We start from the raw sequence: 20,654 nt of genomic DNA on the forward strand, positions 1-20,654 counted from the left end.
TCCCTTTGATTTTTCCAGTTGACAAGGATTTCTAAACTTCTACCGTTAAGTTTAAAGGAGCGCTGTAGTTGAATCAGTGCTTTGTTCCACTCATTTTGAATGTACAGTACAGAGACGAAAATGAGCCAAGCACACTGCAATCTTCCTGAAAAAGTCATCTCTCTGAGAAGGGCTCAGATGCTGAATGCACAACTTTATCTTTTAGAAAGAACTGGCAATAAACCCATTCTGCCTTCAGGTTCTGAGATGCCGAGCTTTTAGTTCTTCTGCTAATGGAGTCTCATTTGCACTTGCACACTCTGCTTTAAAAGCAAAAGACATCTGCCTCAGAAGCAAAAGACATCTGCCTCAGCTTCAACTGAGGCAAAATAGACCAACTGTACAGCAGATGAAAATCTATAAAGACTGGATAATTGTTTATCAGGGGACTTAATTAGGCCTTTGGCTTGAGGGCAATAACATTTTGCCTTAAAGTAGGAGGTCCTACTTTATCAAATCACAATTCAAGTTGCCATCGTGTGGGTGTGTTAAACTCTGGTTTGAAATATTAAGGAGGTTTCTTGGGATAAGTATGAAAATTGCTGAGCAAAGCTGAACTGGCCAGAAAGCCAGAAGGAAGAGAAAGCAAGAGAAGCTCTGGGCAAATGTAACAGCAAGATAAAATAGCAATGTCAGGGCTGTGGATAGGGCCCAAGGGTACATGGCATGGAGAGTGACAGGTCAAGGTCACAGGGTCGTGTGAGGACCAGCCCAATTGACAGGACTACCAAACTGGCAGATCAGTGCCTGTGGATCACACAGTCCTAGAGATGAGGGAAATGACCACATTCTGAGAAAGATCACTGGTCTCTGGTTACAGTGGCCTAAAATCCTGATAAAGGTAGCATTCCATTAAACGTTCTTTCAACTGATTTGACCAACAATCTATATCTATTTCCCTGTAATCGACCAATGACTTGATTTCCAAAGACAGGGTTAGTTTAGATAAGACATGTGACCGTGCGGGGAAGAGCAAAACCACCATGCCTGTGCACTCTTGGAGGACACATTAATGTCTGGTTTGTCACCCATCTTCCATGGAGCCTAGCAAAGTACTCTGTACCTCTGGGCTGAAAAATTAAAAATCACCAGCTTTCCTTGCTCTGCATTTCCCCAATTGGTGGGTGGAGCTACCTAGGGGAGGAGCTAACTCTAGCTTTAGGGTCTGCCCTGAATAAACCCTCACTCTGCATAGTTGCGTTCTGCTAAGAAGCCAAGAACTTGCCAGCACAAATTGATCCATACTCTTGAATAAAAAATAAGCAGAGGTAAAGTTATTCTTTGGTCAAATGACAGAGATTGCAGCTAGTATATAAATGGGATAATTTTTGAAAATTGCAGTATAAATCCCAAGAATATAACTGCTAGCCAATGGATATGAAATGTATGAGAATAGGCTTGCAGGTAAAGCATGAACTACTGCTGCAAATCTTTAAGTATAGATCCAAGACAGGTCAAGTTTATTAACGTCTTGTAACAAGGTTCAGTCATGCTCTGCAAGTCTTTAAAAAGAAAAGAAAAAAAAAAAGCAGAGTATCTGGATCAGGCAACAACTTTGAGATGCACTGAGAAACGAGAAGAGAATGATCAGGCTCATTATTTTTGACATCCAGAGGAAGCCCAATTCCTCAGACACGGGCAGAACCCTTCTAAGCTAATATAAATAACCTGAGCATTATCTAAAACGAGTCTCCTGTGTGCTAAGCATTATGTTAACCTCTTGACATGTAGTCATCATCTCAGGTAATTTTGTAATGTCCCTGGGAAGTAGATATTATCATTTCTCTTTTACACCTGGGAAAACTGAGGCTAGAGAGGTCACTGCAAACTCAGGCAAACTGTGTTATATACATGCACACAAACAAAGACTGTAAAAAATGTACCTTTAAGATATGCTGTGGGCACTATGAAGATCATATGCTCATTGCCCTTCCAAAGGGTCTTGGCAGGAGAAACCTTTATGTATGACATTCCTATAATAAAAGGCAACAGAGAGCACAGTCTGGGGAGGTTTGAAGGGGAAAATCCCAGGGGAAGGAGAAGACAGGCATCAAGGAAGGCTTCACAGAAGGGGACCTGTTTGATCAGGACTGTGAAGGGAGCGAGCAATCAGGAGGAAAAGTATGTGATTCGTGGTTTCCATGCCATACTAAGTGCTTTGTTATGTTAACACCTTTTATTCTTTTAATCCTAACATTTTTTTTTAAGATTTTATTTATTTATTTGTCAGAGAGAGAGAGAGCACAAGCAGGGGGAGTGGCAGGCAGAGGGAGAAGCAGGCTTCTCTGATGTGGGACTCAATCCCAGGACCCTGAGATCATGACCTGAGCCAAAGGCAGACGCTTAACCAACTGAGCCACCCAGGTGTCCCATTAATCCTAACATTTCTAAGTATTCTTGTTCCCAATTTTAGATGAATAAACCAAAACCTAAAGAGGAAACCTTCCCCAGATGTTCTAGTCCACATTTAATGTCACCTTACTTCCTACTGGCCATCTCTATGAGGGATTACCAACGTGCCTTGCCTTACATATTGTTGTTAGATAACTTGTGTGCATTCACACATACACATTCCTTATCTCTAATACAAGTATAAACTACTTGAGGCAAGAACCTTCATTTTATGCATTTTTAATATCTCCCCATTGTATGCTCACATAGTAACCATGAAAATATGTATGGTAAATGTATTAGTGCTAAACTAATTCTGCATAATTGCACTATTTTTGTTTTGTGCTAAAGGTTTTATGACAACAGATGAAAGAAAATTATTTGACCATCTCAAATCTCCTCATCTGAAATACTGGGTTCCATTCATCTGGTTTGGAAATCTTGCAACTAAAGCCCGAAAGGAAGGTAGAATCAGAGACAGTGTTGATCTGCAATCACTGATGACTGTAAGTACATCACAAACCATCAGTATAAGATGCTAATCAGAGACCAACAGGCATCTGGATGTAACAGGTTGTTCTGGTTCCAAAGGAACCAGAAAGACTGGGCTAGTATCAGAACCCTCAACATGCAGGACAGGAATAATACACAGGTTTTAAGTCATATTGATTGGTGGTGGTTGCTTAGAAACTCTGTCTAAACAGAATTAGGCTTTGTAATAGGCTCTGTAAGAAAGTGTCCCTTAATCGATTAGCAATAGCTGCCAAGAGTTCTGAATGATCTGGTGCCCACGTGGCATATTTACCATCCCTGGCTCCAGGATCCTAGAATAAAATCTGGAGTACAAATAAACCTGCCCAGTCAGTTCCCGCAAACTGGAATTTCCTGAGGTTAAGCCAACTTTTCAGATACTCCAGGAAACAAAATGATGTTTTCATTAAATGAAATAACCCTGAGTTCATCTAAGAAACAAATTTACAGAAGGGCTAGATAGACATGTACCATGACAGTCTTCTGCCTGAATTAGGCAAAAAGGAGTGAATGTTATAAAAATAACTCCCAAATTAACTCTTCTTCCCAGTCTTACATAGTAACTTACGCATGATAAAGGGGGGGGGGAAATCAATGGATTCGAGTCCTTCCTGCTCCAAAGAGAGATATTTTCTATTAATATAAGTGTTGTAAAGTCCTCATTTGAGAGGGTGGGGGCGTGCACCTCTTTTTTTCTAAAATCTATAGTAAGCATATTTTCAAAAGAGGTAGGGAAACAACAACAACAACAAAAAGTCTGCTCTCCACAGAAATTTACCAAAATGGATAGAAATGACTTATTTAAAATATTGTTAAATAAACCTTATTTAAAATATTAACCCCTGCCTTCCCATCACCACTTTGGGCCAATATACATGTTGGAAATTATGGATTCAACAGAGTAGGGGATAGTTCTATAAAGTGCTGATTTAATATTTTTTAAAATGTCCAACTGTAGTCATCCTTTTTGCATTGTGGAATGATGTTGATTGTCATTTTCAGAATTTTCCTTTTGGAGTTGCCTTCAGAACCAATTACCAGCCTTACCAAGTCAGCCTCATCATTTACAGACATATTCATAAAAGCCATGGCTATTTATGAATCCCAGGAAATATCTGTTGCCACACCCATCATTGTAGTAAACTGTGTTTTATCTGTTTTTGGCTTAGGAAATGAACAAATATCGCTCTTGGTGCAGCCTCTTATTTGGCTATGACTGGGTTGGGATTCCACTGGTCTACACCCAGGTATCAAACACTTTGCACGTGGTTTTTCCTCGCTACTTGCCGTGGGTGCCGGGCGCCCGGCTCTCACTCAGGCTTCTCTCCACCGCAGGTTGTCACGCTGGCTGTCTACACCTTCTTCTTCGCCTGCCTGATTGGACGCCAGTTTTTGGATCCCACCAAAGGCTACGCGGGGCATGACTTAGACCTTTACATTCCAATCTTCACTCTCCTGCAGTTCTTCTTCTATGCAGGATGGCTCAAGGTAGCCCACGGTCTCCATGCCTGAGATCCGCTCTGTAATCCCTGTCCTGTTCTACACTCTGCACCCTGGTCCTTTACTGAGTCACTCGTTCAGGAGCCCTTCAAAGGTAGATTTAACATTTAATCGCCCAGAGATGTCACTACTTTTAAAGTAGGGATTCAAGAGGTGGTGAGTACCGTATTACATCAATCTGAAGCGAAGAGATTACAAGAACACTCTTTCATGGCTACTGATTTTTAAGTCTTTGTGTGCTCCCATTAAGATTATAGTAATGTAATTAAAGTAATAACTGTAACTGCCTTGATATTTTATACCACAGTAGGCAGCTAGGCAGAGTACAAGAGAGTAAATAAGAAGCCTTAAGCATTAGTATTGTATTATTATCTTGGTTCGGCTCAACTCCGTAGTTAACTGCGACTCTCTGAAATCCCACTAGCTGTCTCACATTAAATGCATCCCATTTTCAAAACTAGAACTGAGCCTCAGAAAATGATTCATCAGAATCAAAACCAGAAACACCGCGATTTATGACAACATTTGGTTTGCCAGGAAATTAAAAACAGGTCAGAGCCATGAGAAGGACTTGTCCCACCATCAGTGCAGAATTGCACTTGTCCCCACCCCCAGCACCCCCCTCCCCTCCCCTCCCATCCCCTCCCCCCCTCCACCCTGGACGCATGCGTAGACACCATGGCCTGAGTCTTCCAGCTCTTCTGTGAACCTCCGAAAGAGAAGTACACACACACACACACACACACACAAAGATAAGAGCTCCATTAAGTTAATTGAAATCTAATGACAGTTTGAAGATGACGTGAATAAAATCCAATTGTCCAATGTTTGACCTTCCAGCCAGCCACATGTTGCATGTGGGCACTGAGGCGGCCTTCCAGGCTGTGGCAAAATTTTCCCCGCCAGTGCCTTTACTTTTTGGTTTGAATCGTAACCAGGGAAAATAAATATGTCTGCACTTCAAAAACTAAAGGCGTGTCCCTTATAATTGGCAAAAACATTTTCAGCCGGGTGACAGTGATTCTTAATTATTTTTACCCATTTAAGACAGAGAAAGAGCAAGAGAAACTAATAGCTCTCGTCTCCCATTCGAGAAAAAAGAAGACTCGAGTCTTAGAAAATCACCACGCTGGCCCAAATGCTGGATCATTCTGGTCTTTTATTGTCCTGTCCCCTGAGTTGTGCTGAGCTTTTTATTCTTTGCTTTGTGTCCCTGCGAGGTGTTTGCCCAGCGTGTTTGGAACTGTTAGCAGTTCCTGCCTTCTGAAATGCTCTCTAAAATATTAACATTCTGTTCCTTTATAAAATACTTTTAAAGGCAAAACATGAAAATACAATCTTAGCTCCTTTAAGAGACAGACAACCCTAAAAGAAGAGAAGTATTTTCCCACCCAATGTATTATATCTCACTTTCTAAGTAGCTGTTTTATCTTTCCCATCCTAATATTTATAAATCTTTTCAAAGTGTAAAAACAAAAACAAACAAACAAACAAAAACCATATTAACCTTATACACAGTATATTACTCAGTTATTTCCTGGAAAGGGAACTTCTAAGAAAGTAAAGGATATTTTTTGAGATAGTCAATCCAGAAACATAATTATCATTTGGGTAGGTAAATGTAGACTCTAATACTATATACAGGACTGATGCCATAAAAGTGAAATTCTGGATGTAACAAAAATATTTTTAGGGTCTATCCAGTGGCCCAGTTAAGGAAAACCCTGGGCCAGAAAGGGTGCATAACCCCTGGAAGTTGCAGTAAAGGACTTTGACATGGATATTGCTGTGAAGCTGACTGATTCGGGGCACAGGTGCTGCCCAGTTTTGTCACTTACAAGCGAGATGCGCCTCTCCAAGTCGATGGTTCTCAACTCCAGCCACACACTAAAATCTCCTGGAGCTTCATCCAGTACTGATAGCTCAACTCAACCTCACCTCCATTAAATCAGAATCTCTGAGGGAGGGACCCAGGCATCAAGGCCCTTTAAAGTTCCCCAGGTGATTTGGATCATCCAAGATTGAGAACAGCTGGTCTAAGTGGTTACTGGTTAGACTTAAAGCCTAAAAATTAAGTAGGTAGATTTTCTACCAAATAGTCTGAGAATATAGAAACTCAACTAATCAATGGTGCCTTTATTTTATACACTTGTTTTTCCCATCTAGACCCAGTGTAAAATATCTCTCTCTCACACACACACACACATACAGACATATCTAGATAATAAAAATCAAAGGGATTTTTTTAAGATTTATTTATTTATTTGAGGGGGGAGGGGCAGAAGGAGAGGGAGCGAGAATCCCAAGCAGATTTTGCACTGAGCGCAGAGCCCCATGTGGGGCTCCATCTCACAACCCCAAGATCATGACCTGAGATGAAACCAAGAGTCGATGCTTAACCAACTGAGCCGCCCAGGCACCCCTCAAAGGGATAATTTAAAAAGGAGCATTACATATTTGGCATATAAATCTCTCATCAAGTCTCTTCAATTCTGGAACACAGTAGATCATTTCATATTGATTAACTATTAGAAAATATGTGAAAAAAAATGCGATAAGGAGCTACCTAAACTTTTCCATGGGAAAACTGACTTACCAGGTACCAGAAAATCCTTTAGAGTAAAACAAAGTGAGACAAATTCCAGCTTTATGACTTGCTAGCTCTCTGACTCGTTCATTTAGCTGTTATGTCCAATAAATGTGAAAAGTCCTTGTATTATTTTCTTTAATTGTGCTTTAAGTCTTTCTTTGCTGTTTTATCTTCCCTGTGGTTACATTTTGTCTCATCACCTGGGCCCTTGTAAATTCCTTAAGATCACAGGCTACGTAGCCCTGCAGGTGCCCAGCACAGTGCCTTGCACCTCGTCAGTGCTCCTTCAACTCTCACTGGCTCGATTTGTACCTGAACATCAATCATTTGGCTCCTGAACGGTACACAGCTTCTCCTGGGGAGGGCCTGCACTGTCCCCAGCTGAACAGACAGATCCACTGGAGAGCAAACCCATGCAGGTGCTTCATTCATGGTCTGAGAGTCAAGTCTCACTTGTGGATAAATATCGGTGTCCATGAAACGACCCACTCCCCTCTGGGCTTCATATTATGAAAGTAGCAAAAGGCATCATCTTCATCTTCATCACCTTCAGCCTGCATTCTTAGTCTTCACAAGCATCATGATAGACTTATTCTATGTTCTCAACTGCAGGTAGCTGAGCAGCTTATCAACCCATTTGGAGAAGATGATGATGATTTTGAAACCAACTGGTGCATTGACAGAAATTTGCAGGTTAGAGGAGTTTCTCTTTCCTGTGCAAACATAAATAATGAATCACTTGTGATGTTTCAAATCTGAACAGACTCTGAATACAGGCCCCTGAACTTCAGAGCTTTAGTCACAGATGAAAGAGGTTTGGCTTTTCAGTATGTTGTCTTACGTCCGTTGCAGTGAAGTTTAGTCCCTTTTAAGCAGAATTTCAAGCCAATTTTCTTTGTAAGTTTCTTTGTTAGCTTTACACAGCCTCTTCCATCTTACTACAGAGCAATATTTTCATCCATTCTTTCATCTGTCTTCTGTTGCCACCCAAGTGAGGTTAGCAGGGACATAAAATGGCAGCCAGACATGATCTGGTGTGAGGTGAGTTCCTGAATTCATGTGATGTAGGAGCCTGCGGTCAGATGACTATGCAGCTGGACACTGGGCACGTGGGCCACACCGACTTGTGTCTCAAATCTGACTGAACTAAACCAAATGGACCCCAGGACCCTGACCCCAAAGCATTATTCTAGAGAGGTTTTTCATGAAGAACCAGCATGAGAGAATTTTCCTTTCTGGCAGGACTCTCCTCAGACCATTCTCTTTCTCACAGGCTGAGAAAATAATTTCAATTTGTCTACTTGCTTCAGGCTCTTACTCAGCTCCTAAAGAGGTTCAAATGTTTCACCGTAGATCACTGTTGGTTCACAAACTGGCCCGAACGTGGAGGGTCAGCAGAGAGGGAAGAAAGGCCACTCCAGATTGGTAGGTGGCAGGTTGACTAAGCAAGGGGACTGAGAGACCACACTTGGCTTGGGTGGCCGAAAGACAGGTAGATCTCCATGCCCACCTGCCAGAATCTTCTAAGTTTATACAGAGGCCTTAACTGGGTTCAGCCACACTTTCAGTCCAGATGGTCTCAACAACACATTGCTCTCCCAAGGCTGTGTCCTTGAAGTGGCTCCATTGTGGGAACAGTGAGCAGAATGTACATTCCAATGACAGGGGAGGGGTGGGGGGTGAGGGACCTACGATTGCCTGGGTTCAGCTCTCAGGTCAACAGAGGTTACTTCCTCTCCATTGACCTTCTCCAACAATCACACTGTCAGTCTGTCAGGGAGGAAGCATAATGGTTAGGCCACTTGCTCTTTGTAAAAATTGGATTTGCAGAAGATTAATAATTTATTCATGCATCAGTGTGTCAAAGTCAGGAAGAGACCGCTATATAGCCCCAGGCAGTGTAGACTTGCTGATATAGTTTTCCAAAAAAAAAAAACAAAAAATCAACCCACATAAGAAATGATATCAAGTATAAGTATGTTTATGGAATCAACAGAATGGGATATTGAGACTCTTCAACTTCCTATAATATCTGGAACTTTAAGTTTGCTGTCAGGATAACCATTAGACAACACAGTAACTTTGAACAAAGAAGAAAAAGGTGTCTCTCCTGCCTCCAGGTAAAACATAGCTTGCTCCATTCTGGGAGTGTGGCTTGACAAACCAAGTCTGGGCAGTTTTATAGGCCCACTTAACCCCCATTGCCAAGTGCTCTTGTGCAGTAAACAACATGTACAACTGTGTGGCAGCCCTGGTTACAACAAATATTGAACAATAGACATTTGTATATTTACTCTTTCAGACTGTTCTATCCTCCTGCAAATCCCATCCACCCACTGGAACTTTCTTTCTTAATACAACTCACAACCGAATTAATTCTAACAATAAAACGATGATTTTAGGTCTCTCTTTTAGCTGTGGATGAAATGCACATGAGCTTACCTAAGATGAAGAAGGACATTTACTGGGACGATTCTGCTGCTCGACCACCTTATACACTGGCAGCTGCTGACTACTGCATACCCTCATTTCTGGGGTCAACAGTCGAAATGGGGTAAGCGCATTTTTTTAAATCATCAATATTTAGAAAATAAGTAGGGCACTGTTCTGATTTTTTATGTCCTGATCTTGAATTTATTTTCGTGACAGCTCTCAATTATTAATATCTTAGGAGAGTAGCCTTTTCAAATTTTCAGATATAATTAATATGCCCAAGGAAGTTTGAGAGTAAAGAAACTATAGTTTCTGGTTTAAATGTAGTGTGTGTGTGTGTGTGTGTGTGTGTATTTGGGGGTAATTTGCACTTTACCTTGTTTTTATACCACAGAAAACTTTTCCAATAGTTATGAAACTATCCTCTTTTTTTTCCTTCCAATTTGAAAAGTAGTTTAATTATTCAATTATATAGTCATTTAATTATGATTATCATAATTAAATGTATTTGTAACAAGTATTAATTGAGCGTATACCGTGTGCAGGCACTGGGTTAGACTATGTGGAGACAAGCAAATCTTAAGGAATGAGATAAGTTTTATCAAAAGTTTTCTCTAGGATTTTAATTCAACTATGTTTAGTAGACCAGTCAGTCTCTGTTCTGCAGTTTTAACATAACAATCTGTCCCTGTGTACTTAGCTTTAAATAAATGGGCTGAGGCCTGAAGTAAATCATGCACAGTTTTTGAATAATTTTATTAAATCTGATAATGTATTTGATTTTGGAGAAATGTGTGAATGTGGGGGAAGTTTAAGTATATTTGCTGAAGGCAGATGCCACAGTTTCCAAGTAACTTAAAGACTGTGGACAAATTTAGAAAAATAAGAAGAACCCCTCTAAAAAATTGTAGAAAAGGCAAAAAACTTTTGCAGGAGTTTTCTTATAACTTTTGGCAAAACTGTTTGCTGTTCTTTGAGGCCAGCTCATGAGTTCATGTCCTGTCGTTGCCCCCTGGTACCTTCTTTCCTCTCCCCCACAGTGTTCAGCCCTCCTCTTTCCCTACCATCAGGATATCTAGCTTCCACCATATTCCTATAAGGCTTTACCCTTGGCAGAATGTCTCTTAATCCTAACAAATAATGGTTTATGGCACTCCTCCTCCAAAGGAGCCTCTGAGGCTAAAAGCCTTTCAAGATCCAAAGGAAAAGATGACAAAGTAGAATTTCAGGAGTTGTGGCAAATAATGAGATGATTTAGGAGCCAGGAGAGTTGCCTTGTTGTCCTCAAAGCACACCTTAGAGAAGGTTGCACATTCCAGGCTAGGCTTGCCTCTGCTTCTAGAGAAGGCCTGCTAAGCCGGGACTCTCCTGGCCAGGGCTTCCTCCAGCCTAGGGTGCTCATCTCCCCCTACCCGGTTGCTCGTGCTCCAGGAAGAGTCATTCACTGTTGCTTGCACTTCTCAGCCTTTTGTCATTCATTCTTTGGGGGCTTTTCATGGATTTTGAAATCCTTCTCAATTTTGAAAAGTAACTGATGTTTTTCTGTGCGTTTGTTTTTGGACATCTCAGTAGGCTTTAACCTTTTCCTCCATTCCCATCACTGATTAATGCAAAGTGTTTGAAGATCTAATTTGTAAGAGAAAAGAAAGCAGCAGGGTCGGGGAATCATGGCGGTGATGCTATTTAGACTGTCAGCGCCCTTGGACTCCATTGCTGTTGTCCATGGGTAGTTGTTCGTACAGGATTGTTAAAATGATATATTTTTGGTCTCAAGATTTTTATCTTGATCTGCACATTCATCCCTATCATCATAATTTTACATTCTCATGTAAGCGTCCATGTTCCTTAGAAGGTATTAGGATATATATTTCTCCTATTTCTAAATATAGAAACTCAGAATTAGGGATTTACAAGATCTCAAAGAAAATATCTACCCCCAGACAATTATTGAGAAGATTAAACGAGATTGTAAACCTAAAACACTCCAGATATAACCATAGAAGCGTTGTCAGTATGGACTTGTGTAAATCTCTCATTTGTGGATGTCAAAGTGAGGCATAGAAAAATTAAACAAGTCTAAGCCATTATTTGTATTAAGCTAGTTCTGGGAAATTTAGGACAGAAAATAAAATGCTTCAGAGAAAACTAGGAGATATGATATTTAAGAATGCAGCAAAGTTTTTAGCTGTCAGAGAGAATTCCTGTAATTAAGACGGACTGTTTGTTAGCAGGATGGGAACAGGCACAGGTAAAGGCCAGAGTCTATTAGGGGAGGCATTTAACTGGACTCCTCTAGAACCAATTGATCAAATAAACAATCAGGCAAAAGCTCACTTGGTCTTGATTTTCTGCATGAATGAGGACCATTCAAGGGGAGCCTCACAACCCAGGAAAAGTTGCTCCAAGAATGCAGGCTTTCGGAGAATTCACAGAAATGTCCTCTTTGATCCATCACTGTAGATTCCTTCCAGGACTGTGCTATTAGATAAGCTGTTTCTGGTTGCCTGTGATGGAAAACCAATTCCAGCTAACATAAGCAAAAAGAGGTTTCTTGGGTCACATCTAGAGACTAGCCTCACTTTGAGTGTGACTCGATCCAGAGGCTCAAAGAATGTTACCAGGACTCACTCTTGCCCTGTCTCTCTGTCCCCGCTTTTCTCTCCATTGGCTCAGGTTTCAGGCAGGCTCTCCCCTCCTGATGGCAAAATGGCAAGATGGCAGCCAGAAGCTTTAGGCCTACAACCTATCTTCTCAGCAAATCCTATGGAAAGAGTACATCTCTTTTCCAACTCTTAAAATTAAAGTACTGAATTAATTGGCTGGGCTTGGCTAACATGCCCATTGTTGAACCAATCACTATCAACAGGGAGACATGATGTTTTGATTAGCCAAGGCTGGTTCACATGTCCATCTTTGGACTAAGGGGTGTGGCCAGCCCCAACCAACCATATGGAGTAGATGATGTCTTAAGAAAATTAGGGTGGTGGGGGCGCCTGGGTGGCTCAGTCGTTAAGCGTGTGCCTTCGGCTCAGGTCATGATCCCAGGGTCCTGGGATCGAGCCCCACATCGGGCTCCCTGCTCATCGGGGAGCCTGCTTCTCCCTCTCCCACTCTGCCTGCTTGTGTTCCGTCTCTCTCTGTCAAATAAATAGACAAAATCTTTAAAAAAAGAAAAAGAAAATTAGGGTGGTATTACCAGGAGAGGGTGAATGGTTTGCTAGGCTGACAAAAGCAATAGATGTCCTCTGGAATCACAAAAGATAATTCCCTAAGCATTGTATTGTTCACTCACCAAATACAATGTCAGTATTAAGAGAGCCATCTGACTGAGGCTCAGGGAAAAGGGAAGGTAAGAGTAAGGATTATTTTAGCACAGGTGATTTTACTGATGATGTGACTGAGCCAACGAGCCCTTTGCATTAGAACAAAGACCAGATGTCAAAATAGTATGGATGCAAACATTTCAGACAAGTGTTTACTGCTTGATGTGCATATAAAATCCTTTCCTGGATGAGTAAGTTTTTTATTTTCTTATTCTATTGAGGATGTATGTTCCCAGTATATTTAATTCAGAAATCAAAGTTCCCTTATCTTTTCATATCAATGTTTCAAGCTTATGATCACAATTCCCATTACCCAGAAATTCTAAAAATTAAGGTGATTCCCTTCAATAACTGAGCAAAAGTACTGTCCAGGGGCAACCTGAGAAATTACTCTGCTTCATATTTTCCTTCACATTTGATACACTGCTCATTTCCACATAAAAAGGAAATTCCTTAGAGATAATCCTCTCTTCTCTATATTCAGGAACATGTTCAAAATATTGCCCTATTTTCTACACATTTATCAAATGTACATTAGTGAAATAAAGTAAGTTTTTCCCCATTTTTTATCTGAAGTACAAATTTACAATATCATGTTTTTCCTTGTATCTTCACGTACACAAAAAACTCATCCATTTATTCTAAGCAAAATATGCTTTCAGGGCCTGGTATATGGTAGGTTATATGCCAAATGCTAGGCAGAGGCAAAAACAAAACAAAACAAAACAAAAACAAAACAAATACCTCTTAAGCTCATAGACATAATGAGGAGACAGGTTATAATACAATGTGGTAAACACAGCAATAGAGAAATGCTCACCCAGCCCGGGGAATCAGACAAAACTCCTTGGAGCTGAGAAGTCTAATGTGCATCTTTAAGAATAAATTAGGAGCTAGCACAGATAGGAATAAGGATTCAGCAGAGGGTAAATGCATTGCGGTGATCTGCTGTTTTAATTAAGGTGTCCTGGCATTGTCTTTACCGTGGAGACACTATTAACCAAGACGAAGAGAACACAGGCAAGCAGCCGTAAGAAGAGTTGTCCAAAAGACACACATAAAGAAAACACGGCCCAAGCCCTGAAATGCAAATGGGTCTTCTTTGGGCAATACTAAACACTTATGTCTAATAAACCAAACTTTATCAAAACAAACCTAGAATGCTTAAACTCATGCCAGCATTGCTGAAAATAAACTTCTTTTTAAAACAAACAAAAAATAAGATCCAGGCCTAGCCTACCACAGCTAGCTGGAGGTAGAATGCTTTTCACATTATACCATCATGAGTCACTCCAAAATCCTTATTATTTTTTAAATACTCGGGATTATCCATTAGCACAAATTTAAAAGTCTCCAAGGAATGGAACACATGGACATGAAAGACCTGAAGTCTCATAACTCCCTTTAATCCTATCTTGAAAATCAAAACCACCAAGAGTAAAGAAGCGGGGCGCCTGGGTGGCTCAGATGGTTAAGCGTCTGCCTTCGGCTCAGGTCATGATCCCAGGGTTCTGGGATCGAGTCCCACATCGGGCTCCCTGCTAGGCGGGGAGCCTGCTTCTCCCTCTGCCTCTGCCTCTCTCTCTCTCTCTGACTTTAATGAATAAATAAATAAAACATTTAAAAAAAAAAAAGAGTAAAGAAGCAATAATCCCTTAAAGGCATTGGAAAAACCCAAATGAAATATCTATCCGTAACAGCTGAAGGATTCCAAATCCTGGAGAAGAGGGGCTGTTGCTGCTTATGAAGTGGATCACGCTAGTGTATACACATGGGACTGTGCTCGCGCTCACTGACCTGCTGATGTAGACGCATGCGCTCAGCTTGGGAACCTTGAACCTCTGGCTGCAGCACCATTTAAAGAACACTGCTTTATTGGGCTTTCTGCCAGGATTCAAATATGTCACCACTTCCTCACATTTAGAGTGATCTTAAGGAATGGGTCTAAGAAGTCAGTTCAGGACGCACTTAGAAAAGCGGAGAAATATAAACATTTTGTAAGAGTTCCTTCTGGTTCAGAGCTGAGGGATTTATTTAAGATTTATTTGGTACTGTAAAACTGCAACCACTTTACCCGGAAATAATGACTTTTACGTATCTCTCTTTATTCCAAAGTTTCTAAGAATGTGTAGAGATAATACAATTACTTTTTTGCAATTATACATACATATTTAATGTGCACAAAGCATTAGGATTGCATGGTACAGTCAGAAGTATTCTTAGTGATACTAGCTCAAATATACCAAAACATATACTTAACAAGCGAATACTTTATTAAATTGTGGTTAAATATACTTCTAGATGGATGTTTTAGTCAGTAATCCTTTCTTAGGTAACTATATTCAAATATTTATCTTTACAAAAAAATACACAGTCTGATATATACTATTGCATGCTTGGTTATAAACTATCAAAAATACCTCAATTTCTGAATCACTAACTTCAACAAAAATGTATTCTTGGAACATTGATTTTCACCTAATGTACCAGAAAGGAAGGAGAGATGGAACCTCCCAAGGAGATGGCATTAAGTTTGTAATTTTAGAACTTTCTCAGGGCTTCTTTCATATGCCGACACAGGTTCACCACTGGCACTCAATTTTCACCTTCTAAAAGATATAAGAGGTATAGATGACTTAATTTCCTTTTCTAGCAAAACTCTCGTAGAATACGACAGTGTGGAAACGCGGGGGATTGTAAGTGAACCCCCACTTTGGACCACAATTTATTTTTGTTTCAGCCAGCGGAGGCTAAGTGAGCATAACCAGAGTGGTAACACGAGGCTAGATATGCCTGTTCTTTTACCAGATTTGCCATAATCCTCGGTCCAAACTAGCAGAGAGGCAAGAGAGAGGTAGCGGGAGGGTGGCCAGTTCCGTGTGCACCTCTCTGGGCTAAGCAAACCTCCCATGATGCTCCACTTCTGGAAACTGTCCCCCAGCAAGGGAGTGCTGGGTGGATACAGCCTTCTGTCTGCTGGATTTTCCTCACAACGCTTGGCCCCGCACCTCCCAGCACAGAATAAGAGTTACCTTTCCCATCTCATAAATCCTGGGCTACCGTTTTGACAAGCTTCTGCAGTGAAGACGGTTATAAATAACCGCCTTCGCCTCTAATGGCTTTGCCATGAATAAATGCTCCTCCACACGTGCTCCTGTTGCCCTGAGAGATTTTCAGGCAAATTGTCAGCTCCCTCCAAGGCAGCTGCCTGACTTTGAGTAACACCAGCAATTTGAAAACAATAAATCTGATGTGAGAAGTAGAACTCATCATATTAAACATCAATTTCCTAAATTCCTCATTAAAATTCGGTTAAGATGACCTAAATTAATTGAATTTAAGTTGGCAAAATACCGCTTTAAATGTGGCACAACAAGAAAAAAAAACGGCGACCACGTGAGGTGATGATGTTGGCTAAACTTATTGTGGCAAACATTCCACAATACACACGTGTATCAAATCATCACATGGTACACATTAAACTTCAGAATGTTCTATGTCAGTTGTATATCAATAAACCTGGGGGGAAGATTAAAAAAAAAAACAAAAAACATGGCCCAGACTAAAAAAGGCAAGCATCATCCGCTTTTACCCTTCAACCTTTTGAAGCTCTATATTTACCTATCATACACATGAGAAAGGGGTTGCTTTGTAAAAAGCTTGCTCCGAAAAAAAAAAAAAAGCATTAAATCTCTCAAGTCATCAGGGCTGTTTTGGTCTTTTCATATCAGACACACCCCAAGGATTCTGAAAGTCACCGCCATCTCCAGCAGTCCGGTCCCCTGCCTCTTATTATGGCAACAGGAGGTGACAAGTGTTCTTCAGCGCCCTGACCAGCTCAAGCAGCTTCTCGAAAGCCCTTAATTAAGTCACTACTGCTCATGCCTTCAGATATCTGTCACTGGCAAGGGAGACGGTGGGGCCGATGGTGTTGTAAGTGCTCAATGGATGTTTTGAAAATGTGAGTTGTTGGTCTTTTTTAACAGCTGAGATTGAAATAAGAACACATCCAATCCTGGCGCCAGTGTGACCTGTAGAAATTATGCATGCTCTCCTTCCTAGGCTCGGCTTGCACCAATTAGCCTGACTGGCTTAACATAATCTATTCTCTGTGTCCCACCTCCCTTTCTCAAAAAGAGCCCAATACGTGGCACAACCTTCCTCATTCTCATTTTTTCCGTATGAATGATTTACATTGTGCAGTCAGTGTTTCCTGCAGGATCCGGCCATGTCTGCTAGTGGTACAAAAACCACCTGATCTGGGGCGCCTGGGTGGCTCAGATGGTTAAGCATCTGCCTTCGGCTCAGGTCATGATCCCAGGGTCCTGGGATCGAGCCCCACATCGGGCTCCTGGCTCAGCGGGGAGTCTGCTTCTCCCTCTTCCTCTGCTTCTCCCACTGCTCATGCTCTCTCTCTATGTATATCTCTGTGTCTCAAATGAATAAATAAAATCTTAAAAAAAAAAAAAACCCACCTGATCAGCCCCATCTTCCTTCTCCGGAAGAACCCCGTTTCTCCCATCCCGATGCTTCCTCTCCATTCACTCAGTGCCCTCGTCTAACCATGAGATGACTGTTAGAGTCCTCCCTTCTAAGGAGTTCATTGTCAGTTGGCAGCTCCAAGGTGTAGTGACACTTTTAAAATACACTCTTGGAGGAGGAAAGGGAGTCACCTTCGGGCAGACACTATTCTTTCCTCCAACCAGGTGCGAGAAGTCAACAATGACTTGGAAGTCACCTCTGACAGTCTGCCGGTCCCTGACAGAGACCTTTTCATATCATCTACCCTTCAAAGCTTTTCCACATCTATTACTCCTTTTGAACTCCCAAACAGCCTGTGAGGCAGGTGGAGGAAGTAGTTTATCGAGTATGATGCTGAGTCACAGAAAGGTTAAGTGGCTCTCCTAAGGTCACACAGCTGGTTAGAGTCAGCCCGGGCAGCAGAAATCCTGGTTCTGCAAGCTCCCGGAAATCAATCCTTTCCCTCACCACAGAGACAATTCTCAAATTCCGTCTTCTGGACACTAAGGGCTGCATGGCACTTTCCATGAACGTCCTCCTAGCTCTAATTACCTGCCTATTTAAGTCCAAGCGAATTCCAGAATGTAAGACCTTTTTCAGCTGACCTTCTCTAATGTAAAGCAATATAATGTTTCTGCTATCATTGTTTTGAGGCATTTTAAGTGCTGTTATACTGGGGCCTCCGGATTGTACTCACCCCATTCTAAAGGTACACTTTATTTTTTTTAATTTTTTATTGTTATGTTAATCACCATACATTACATCATTAGTTTTAGATGTAGTGTTCCATGATTCATTGTTTGTGCATAACATGCAGAACGTGCCCTCTTTAATACCCATCACCAGGCTAACCCATCCTCCCACCCCCCTCCCCTCTAGAACCCTCAGTTTGTTTTTCAGAGTCCATCGTCTCTCATGGTTCGTCTCCCCCTCTGATTTCCCCCCCTTCATTCTTCCCCTCCTGCTATCTTCTTTTTTTTTTTTTCTGAACATATATTGCATTATTTGTTTCAGAGGTACAGATCTGAGATTCAACAGTCTTGCACAATTCACAGCTCTTACCAGAGCACATACCCTCTAAAGGTACACTTTAAAAACCAAATAAGGAGGAGAAGAAAGTCTAAAAGGACCTAAAAGATACATCCAAACCTCCCAACTGGGAAATGAAAAACCTTTAATGTTTTCTATTCCGTGTACTCTAAGCTTTAAACCATTTTGTTCTTAGACCATGGTTTCTGCTGTCATATTGGGAACCATGACTATGGGAGAAAGGAGATGGGGATCATGTGCAGGCAGTGAGACGTTCCCTCACGGAAACATTTGGACAAAAGGTTGTTAGGTTCATCACACTCGGGAGTCTCACTCCTGCTCTTTGATAGCATAAACACCCAGAGGGCCTCCTTCACCACGTCAGTCCCCCAGATCACAGGCAGCCAAGTGATCTTCCAAAGACCCACTAACAGGTCCTTCTGACTAATAGCATGGAAAGTTCCCACATCATGTTTCGCATCCAAAGCATTTCTAGATGACAACATTCATCAACGTTGCTTTCCATGTAGCTTTTCCAGCTCGCACACTACTACCAAACAGCACATGGCTAGTTATGCCCTCCATTCTTGAAGAGTCCAAAGCTGCCCACTGCCTCTGCATAAAGTCCAAATCCCTCGACCTCGTATGTGAGACTCTGTAACACAATAAAGGCTGCCTTTTCAGCTGTCTGCCTCAACTCTTCTGTGCTTGATACAACTCAGGTATCTGCTATTCCTCACAAACGCCCTAGAGCTTCCCCTGTCTTATTTGCTCAAGTCACTTCTTCCACTTGGAATACTCTGTCCCTTCTCTGCCCATTCGATTCCTACTCAATGTCAAAAGCCAGCTCGAAAACTTGGCCCCAAATGTAGCTATTTATATACATGCTTTCTCCCTCCTTTTAAATGATGCGATACAGTACATATGCAGCTAATTTATTCGTAGCTGGTGCTCAATAGATTGAGTCGGGTAAGTGGATAAATCTCATGCGTCCACACCACAGTCTCCTGAGGCAGGAAGGTGCAGTGGGGTCTCATTGGCAGCCCTGCCCGGTGTCAGTTGGTGAATCGGTATTGATTGAATAAGAGCAAGAGCATTGTCCTTTTTGCACTTTGTTCTTTGCAACTGGTCTGTTTTTCTCTAATTTGTGGCACAGGGCCTTAATCCTCTTGCCCCCATTGAATATACACATCCATCACATCAGTGCATAGTTAGAAAATTGTGCCCTTGGGATTTACAAAGTTTTGAAGTACTAATAGTACAACTGGGTTTCCTGGAAGATGTTATCGTTCTTACACTGTTGTGTGGTTTAGAAGAAGGCAAGGAAGACAAATCCCATATAAAAAGTCAAGATCCCAGATGGAGGACAGAGGCTCGCCCTATGAAGGGAGATGGCCAGCTCCGCCTCAGATGCCCAGCGTGGCAATCTTGATGAACGACCCGCGCCATTGCTCCCCTGGTGCCCTCCTTAACTGAGTGCACTCCTGAAGTGTGACTGCAGATCTGACCTCATGAAATCCAACGAGCTGGGCACCCGGGGCCGCTGAGGCATGAGTCTGCATTTCCCCAGTCCGTGCAACAGAATCGGAGCCGTGCACAGCCCAGGTGGGGGGGGGGGGGGGGGGCGCGGTGGCGGGGGGTGGCAGGCAGAGACTATCTGGTAGCCAAGGGCCCTGCTGGGGCTTTAGAATAACAGCACGAGGTTGTAATCGGATGCCATTTGGGGACATTTAGCCAGTTAATCCTCTCAACCAGCCATCTTTTATTCATAAACACGGAGGAACAACGTTCTCTCTGCTGCTCACTTTGCCCTTTCAGGTTACACCAATATCGTGCTGTTCCAACTTTCCCCTTTGGGTCACAGAAAGTGCACCTGGCACTGTGTAGGCATCTTGTCCCCACGGATGTCCACATGAGTCCTGCACCGGGGTGGACGGAGCACAGTTGCTCCCAGAGCCGTTGTGAGCATTTGCGGTTTAGGGCAAGGCTTAAGTAGCTCTTCCTCGAACCTCAGTAAGACAGTACATGCACCATGTACTTGGCAGGACTTGGTCTTACCACCCCATAGCCCTCACTGTCATCCCAATTATCCATTTTCTTCCAGCCTTGAAGGAGAAGATTCAAAAGGGTAGGATTATTTGTTTTAGGTCTCAAATGTTGAAAATTCAACATTACCAAATCAATCAAACTTCAGCAGCGGGGAGCCCGGTCACACTGCGAGGCCCCATCACTCCACAGAGTTCACATTTCTCCTTCCTTAACCCTAGGTGAGCAGACCAGTGATGATAACAAATTAC

The 20,654-nt window shown here is 42.0% G+C and overlaps 1 protein-coding gene across 8 annotated transcripts in view; it reads left to right on the plus strand.

The window, feature by feature from the left end:
- Positions 1–20,654, plus strand: part of BEST3 (bestrophin 3) — a 36,498-nt gene that overhangs the window by 11,393 nt on the left and 4,451 nt on the right. For 6 of the 8 annotated variants that reach the window (XM_035002154.1, XM_035002156.1, XM_035002157.1 and 3 more), the window contains 5 exons: positions 2,782–2,936; positions 4,131–4,208; positions 4,297–4,449; positions 7,664–7,744; positions 9,454–9,605. In XM_035002154.1, coding sequence (XP_034858045.1) covers positions 2,782–2,936; positions 4,131–4,208; positions 4,297–4,449; positions 7,664–7,744; positions 9,454–9,605 — 619 coding nt within the window. Of the gene's footprint in view, positions 1–2,781; positions 2,937–4,130; positions 4,209–4,296; positions 4,450–7,663; positions 7,745–9,453; positions 9,606–13,769; positions 14,269–20,654 lie in introns of those variants that run through there. The other 2 variants (XM_035002161.1, XM_035002155.1) reach the window with 2 other exon arrangements.

This window comes from Mirounga leonina, unplaced genomic scaffold (assembly GCF_011800145.1).
Source record: "Mirounga leonina isolate KUSES-001 unplaced genomic scaffold, KU_Mleo_1.0 Mir_126, whole genome shotgun sequence".
Classification (NCBI taxonomy): Eukaryota; Metazoa; Chordata; class Mammalia; order Carnivora; family Phocidae; genus Mirounga; species Mirounga leonina.